At 49.1% G+C, this 6,933-nt stretch overlaps 1 protein-coding gene across 1 annotated transcript in view; it reads left to right on the plus strand.

Annotated features, from left to right (window-relative positions):
- CDK16 (cyclin-dependent kinase 16) overlaps nucleotides 1-6,646 on the plus strand; it is a 110,328-nt gene extending 103,682 nt beyond the window's left edge. The window contains 4 exon segments of the mRNA XM_015417276.1: nucleotides 577-619; nucleotides 1,966-2,056; nucleotides 3,564-3,641; nucleotides 6,075-6,646. Of these exon segments, the coding sequence (XP_015272762.1) occupies nucleotides 577-619; nucleotides 1,966-2,056; nucleotides 3,564-3,641; nucleotides 6,075-6,112 (250 nt within the window). The 3' untranslated portion in view covers nucleotides 6,113-6,646.
- Nucleotides 6,647-6,933: the final 287 nt, after the last annotated feature.

Raw genomic sequence — 6,933 nt, forward strand, 5'->3', positions numbered from 1 at the left:
TCTCTCTGCCTCTGCCTCTCCCCACCCCTCTCTGGAGCAAGACTGTTAATGATAGGATATTTTTAACGTAATTCATGACTTGACTGCACTTGACATACACACACAGACTTCTGTAAGCATATCTGGTCTAAGGACTATAATAAAAACTAAACTAAACACACACAGACTTTGGCAACTGGTGATATCCAGGAGCCACTGGGGTCCCACCTCTGCCACGTGGTCTGGACAGATCCACTTTCAGTTTTGTGGGCCTCCTAGTGGCCTGTTTTCCACAGTTTGGCTAGGAGCCGGTTGAGGCCAGCAGGAGCTTTTTTGGTCTGCTCCCGCCAGCCTGCCCCCCTGGTCACAAAGATATCTGCTGTTATGCACTTCGATGACTTTCTGATGAGCAGAGACAGAGGCCAAAAGGCTCTGCAATGCTCTCCTTCCCAGGTCTTAAATTCCCCCTTTCCCCACAACGAGTGCTATAAAGATGGTCAGCCGCAGCCCCACAAAGCCCTGGGAAGCAGAGCCTCGATTTCTCTGAAGGGATGCCTAGACTGATCCCCCCCTCCTTTTCTCTCTGGTACCTTACAGGCTGGACAATGATGGGGCTGACCTCCTAGGCAAGCTGCTGCAGGTGAGCACTGGAGCGGGGGGGACGGGACGGCGGCATCTCTTCTCTGGGATCCAGTCCCATGGTTTCCTTCCCAGCCTGAGCTGCGGGAAGGCCTTCCCTGTAATGGCTGGCAAGACAGATAGCTAGGGATCTCTCCCTAGTTTGGTGTAGTGGTTAAGTGCGCGGACTCTAATCTGGGAGAACCGGGTTTGATTCCCCACTCCTCCACTTGCACCTGCTGATGTGACCTTGGGTGAGTCACAAGTTCTGGCACAGCTGTCCTTGAAAAAGAGCAGTTTGTGTCAGAGTTCTCTCAGCCCCACCCACCTCACAGGGTGTCTGTTGTGGGGAGGGGAAGGGAAAGGAGTTTGTAAGCCGCTCTGAGACTCCAAGTGAAGGGCGGGGTATAAATCCAATCTCTTCTTCTTCTTCTACCTGCCTTGAGGAATGGGTGCATGCAGCAAAGTGGGCCACAGACTTCAAAAGCTTATGTGACAATAAAATGTTAGTTTTTAAAGATTTGGGAGCGCGGGAGGGGGGACGGGACATCAGAAGAGCCCTGCTGGATCGGACCAGTGGTCCCTCTAGTCCAGCATCCTGTCTCACACAGTGGCCGACCAGCTCCTCTGGAGGTCCGACAACAAGGGTGCAGAGGCTGAGGCCTTCATAAGAACATCAGTAGAACCCTGCTGGATCAGACCTGTGGTCTGTCTTGTCCAGCATCCTGTCTCACATAGTGGCCAGCCAGTTCTTCTGAAGGGCCAACTGAGGAAGTGTGCGTGCACACAAAAGCTTATACCTTGAATTAAACTTTGTTGGTCTTAAAGGTGCCCCTGGACTCAAACTTTGTTCAGCTGCTTCAGACCAACACGGCTGCCCACCTAAATCTCTTTTGGTGGTGGGAGTCTTTCTGGTGTGAGTTGGGCAGGGTAGTCATATGACCTGGCATAGAGCCAATGGAAACAAAGCCCGTGAAACTGAAGTCTGTTTACTCACAATCATTGGTTAATGTATTTGTATGCCAATAAAGGTTATTGGAATTGGTTAATGTATTCAGGTGATTTCCTTCTAGGGGTCAAGAAGAAGAAGAATCTCCATTGTTGTAGACCGTGTGGTCAAAGTGTAAAGATGTAGTCTTAGGTGTCTTTGTTGTTTTGTAGATTTCCCGTGAATCCATCCCTTAGAAATAAAGACTTTTACATAGAAGGAAGTGCCTCCTCTCCAGTGAAGCAAAGATCCATTGCAATCTCTGAATATTAACTATTTTGCCAGTTTTTCCAACACTTCTAAGCTTGACCCAGTGCTTGGGATTGATCTCTCTCTCTCTTTCTCTCTTTCCATCTCTTATCCCCCGTCTTCCAATGCAGTTTGAGGGCAGGAAGCGGATCTCTGCAGACGAGGCCATGCGGCACCTGTTCTTCCACAGTCTAGGAGAGCGAGTCCTCAAACTCCCAGACAGTACGTGCAGGCAAAGGAGGGAGGGAGGGGGCCAATCAAAAGGGTATTTGGATGGAAACATGACCAGTGGTGGTGGGTAGCATTTACAGCAGTCGATGTCGTGTTCTCCGGGAGCGTGGACACGTTGCCCGAATGTGATGAAGGACCACAGTGTTGCTGACAAGCCATAATCTGTCAGTTTTTGCACATGGGACCCCACCCATCCTCAGTTGATAAATTGACACGGGCAGATTTCAGTCAGTGGGTTTTTTGAAGATCTTTTGCTTCTGGTGTAACATGGAGAGCAGAAAGCTTAAACCATGGAAGCCGGCAGTCAGATGATTTGCTCACTGTGTGAAATCAAACACATCGTTCCACATACTTGTTCACCCTAGCCACTCCCTTAGATTTTTGAACTCACGATGCTGCAGAGATGATGGAATCAACAGCAGGCACCACTTCTCCATACAACTCTTAGAAGTGCCCCCTCGAAGTCAACCTGATAACCCTATATGCCCCTTGGGCTCCTTAGTCCCCCATTCTGCAGCCATTCCCTTAGACCTCTATCTCTAGTACATGCTCCCCCCCACACACGTATGCTCAGGTTCATGCATAACCGTCCACTTTCTGCTATTTCATTCAGTCACTCTGCCTCTGGGATTGTTGCCTGTTATATTCCCACCATTCTTGGGTTGCCTCCCAAGCAGCCTCCCAGTCCATACACAGCTCCTCCTTCCATCAGGACTGTGAGGATGTTCATTCCCAGCCAGACTGACAAGTATCCTTTCCCATAGAAGTTGGACTGCTTTTGTTCCTGAGGGTTGTTCCCTGAACGATTAGAATGTTCGTAAGTGTTCTGTAGTATCATACCGACTGAGCCAATCACTGTCTGAGGCTTCGTCACCACAAGCAAAGCGCAGTATAAGCGGTGCTTCTTTCTGCCAATTGGGGATAACTTACAAATCAATAAACAAGGAGAGAGCTTACTGTCACCTCCCTCGCTCTCAAAAGGGGGCCATATGTTAAGATGCTGGTCATATGTTGATGTATTTATAAACTTTTCACGCTTTAAATTTAAGCAGCCGGAAATTCTCTGAACAGTTGGCCACCCTAGTAATTATGTATATTATGTAATCTGTTAAATTCTGAGTAATGACACTTATTGAGAAATGTAGAGATCAGACTCCAGCTGGAATATATTTTTACACATTCATGAATGGCCTGGATTTGGAAAAACCGGAAGAGAGTTTTTAAAATTAATTTTTGAGGAGCACTTGGGGGGAAAAATTAATCCCACACCTATATCTGGGAATGTGGCTTTTAAAACGTGAACCACTCACATCCTGATTAGGACTATAAATATATATCTTTGAGTCAGGAATATGATGAGTTTCCCCTGCATAGAGGAAGAGGCAGAGATATTTTTTTAGTGACTATTCAATTGCACACTCAAGAATCGTTATAGCTTAGTGCATCCAGTAAAAGGCGTGCGTCCCATTTATTTCTTATTTTCCGTCTCCTCTTGCAGCCACATCAATATTTGCACTAAAGGAGATTCAGTTACAGAAAGAGACGGGGCTGAGATCAGCTTCCCTGCCTGAATCAGGTGAGCAACTCTTGCCCCTCATCAACAGTCCCGCCCACCTTTCCATTTGCCCCGCCCACTGGGAAGCAGGCCCTGACTACTTTTGCTCCGGCTCTTTCTCCCCAACCTTTTGCCCATCATCTTTCACTTTTCCTACTCGTAAGTCCCCAAAGCCAGAAGCTGCCCTACCCTGCAACGAGGCCAAGGTGATGAGCAGGAAATGAAGAAATCTATCTCGTGGGGCACAATTCCCAGTTTATCACAGCGAGGCACAGGAAAATGTCTGAGGGGACTGAGTCCCCGTCTTAATTGACGTGAAGAGGATGGCATTTGGATCTTCTCGTACGGGCAGCAAAATGTCTCGGACTCGGCCTGGCTAAAGCTGTCTCGTCTTTGCAAGTGACATATTCCTCAAATTCGGCAGAGGAGATCACCCAGGAGCCGCCTCTGTCTGCCGTTCCTTCTCTTTCCCAAATGCCTTTGAGAAGGGGAAACACCGCGTCTGACTCCCTGCCCCCCCCCCGAACCACACAGTGTCCAGCCCTCGTAGTAATACTCTGCGGCTGAGCGGTGAACAGTCTCTCCTCTCTCACAGGCAGCGCCGCGTTCCAGGTAGTGGACACTGAATTTTAGCCACCGAGTCAGGTATCTGCGCCCCTCCCCTTTCATCAGCACCCTTCTTGTTCTCAGCATGACAAGTGGCATTCCCTCCCCTTACATCGGCACACGTTCGTAGCCCTTTCACCTCCTCTGCCGTCACCCGCATCCGAACTCTTTCCTTTTGCACCAATACACGTCCACTTGCGGATGTTGTATTGTTTGGGATTGGAAGCAGGGGAGCGGGGGTTAGGATGTGGGAGGTGCGGGGAGGGATAAAGGTGGCAAAAGGAATGAAGATGGTATGATGTCTGAGAGCCAGCTTAAAGTAGTGATTAAAGTGTGGGTGTAGGGTCTGGGAGGCCCAGGTTTGAATCCTCACTCTGCCTTGAAAGCTTGCTGGGTGACCTTGGGCCAGTTGCTCCATCTTGCCCTAACCACCTCAGAGGGTGTAACAAAGAAAGGCAGACTGAAGTATGCCGCTTTTACCTCTTTATGTTATTGACTTCATATAAAACCCAGACTAGCCCGATCTTGTCAGATCTGGGAAGCTCAGTGGGGCCGGCCTTAGGTAGTATTTGGAAGGGCGACCTCCAAAGAATACCAGGGTTGTGACGCAGAGGTAGGCCATGGCAAGCCACCTCTGAAACGTCTCTTGCCTTAGAAACAAGCCTAGCTCACCACCTAGTGGTGCATAATGCTAAAAGAGCTAGAACTTCTGGCTGCCAGACAATGTAGGATCTCCTGGCTATACTACACTCAGTGCCACATGACGATAGCCCACCTTTCTCACTCAGACTCGAGGTGGACTACAGAATATTAAGGAATCAGACAGCAGAGATGTCCAGTTATCAGTGCCATTGGGTCACGATTACAGAACTGGACAACAGTGCAAATAAACAAGCGAAAGGTCTGTTGATGTGTGAATCAGGAAGTCCCCCATTGAAATGTCGCCTATGTCATGAGTTCACTATGTGGCCATGATCTGTTCATTTTAGTAGAATCACTTCTGACCAGTGTTCCCTGTAAGCTGAGTTAGTGTGAACTAGCTCACAGTTGTTTAGCCTCTGGCTCACACATTTTTGTCTAAGCTCGGGGAGGAGGGCTCCAGAGCAAACTAATTTATGCAGCAGCCAAATCGCTCGCTCACAACATTAATGCCAGTCGCTCACAAAGTAGAATTTTTGCTCACAAGACTCCACAGCTTAGAGGGAGCATTGCTTCCGACTGGGGAGCACTTGCAGGCACTATTTAGATGCTGTAACATCTAGATTCAAGTCCAATACGCAGGGAACACATGGACGCTGCCTTCTATTGAATCAGACCCTTGGTCCGTCAAAGTCAGTAACATCTACTCAAACTGGCAACAGCTCTCCAGGGTCTCATGCTGAGGTCTTTCACATCACTTACTACCCAGCCCAGGAATTGAACCTAGAACTTTCTGCATGCCAAACCCATGCTCTACCCATGAGCCATGGCCCCCGCCATTTAGCACCTTGGAGACCAGCAAGATTTTCAGGGTATGCGCTTTCAAGAGCCAAAGCTCTCTGATCTGACAAAGGAAGCTTTTGACTCGAAAGTTCATACCCCGAATATCTCGTTGGTTTCTGTGGTGCCACCGGACTCGAATCTCTCTGTTCTTCCACCGACCGATAAAGCTACCCACCTGAAACTGTCTTAATTACTATAAGGATGGGGATGAATGGGCGGAAGGAACGAACTGATAGGTGGAAAAGGAAACTTGAAAGAATACAGCAGACAGTGGAGGGAAACGTGGGGGACGGAGTGGTGGTGATGTTGCCAGAGAGGGGAGCAGAGGCAAAACATCCTTGAACGCTTTCTGTGTTTTTCTTTCAGTGAATGGACAGAACGGACGACCGAGCCTGCTGCTTTGAAACTCCCCCCCCGGATCTGGGTTGGCGGGGCAGAAAATAAACCAGCTCCCCCACCCTGGGCACACCCTACTGCCAGCTTCTTTGTGTCGAACTGTGGAGCGAGGACTTGTGCTGGGAGTTTTGCTGGGGTGAGGGTGGGGGGTCACGCTGCCCTGGAGCCGAGGAGAAGCACCTCCTACCCCCTGGCGTCAAATGGCCAGGGACTGATAACCCCTCCGCTGCTGGGATGGACCCTCCCTCACTCTCTGACTCTCTCACACAGACATACACACACACACGCGCATGGTGTTTCATTTTATTTTTTAAGTTTTTATTTTTTCAACGCGATATGATAAATATTATATTTACAAATATCTATAAAGAGAGACACCTCTGCTCTACCCTCTCCAGTTGCAGGGAGCATACAGTATTATCTGCAAGGGAGCCGAACTCCACTTCCGCCTGATTGGGGAGAAGGGCGGGGAGAAGAGATGCATGGAGGGAAAGGGGAAGAACGCAGGGCTCTTTTTGTAGCAGGAACTCCTTTGCATATTAGGCCACACATCCCTAATGTAGCCAATCCTCCAAGAGCTTACAGAGCTCTTCTTACAGGGGCTACTGTAAGCTCTTGGAGGATTGGCTACATTAGGGGTGTGTCGCTTAATATGCAAATGAGTACCTGCTACAAAAAGAGCCCTGCGGGACGTATAAGGGTCACTGTCTGTCCAGCCATCTTCTGCACTCTGTGTGTGTCTGCAAGCGGGGTGGGTGAGAGCCACTTTGGTCATTTGAAAGATGGGTGGATCCTCGCTTGGTCTGACATCTGCCCTGTTGTCTCCCCC

Source organism: Gekko japonicus, unplaced genomic scaffold (assembly GCF_001447785.1).
Source record: "Gekko japonicus isolate JY-2015 unplaced genomic scaffold, Gekko_japonicus_V1.1 scaffold1748, whole genome shotgun sequence".
Taxonomy (NCBI): domain Eukaryota; kingdom Metazoa; phylum Chordata; class Lepidosauria; order Squamata; family Gekkonidae; genus Gekko; species Gekko japonicus.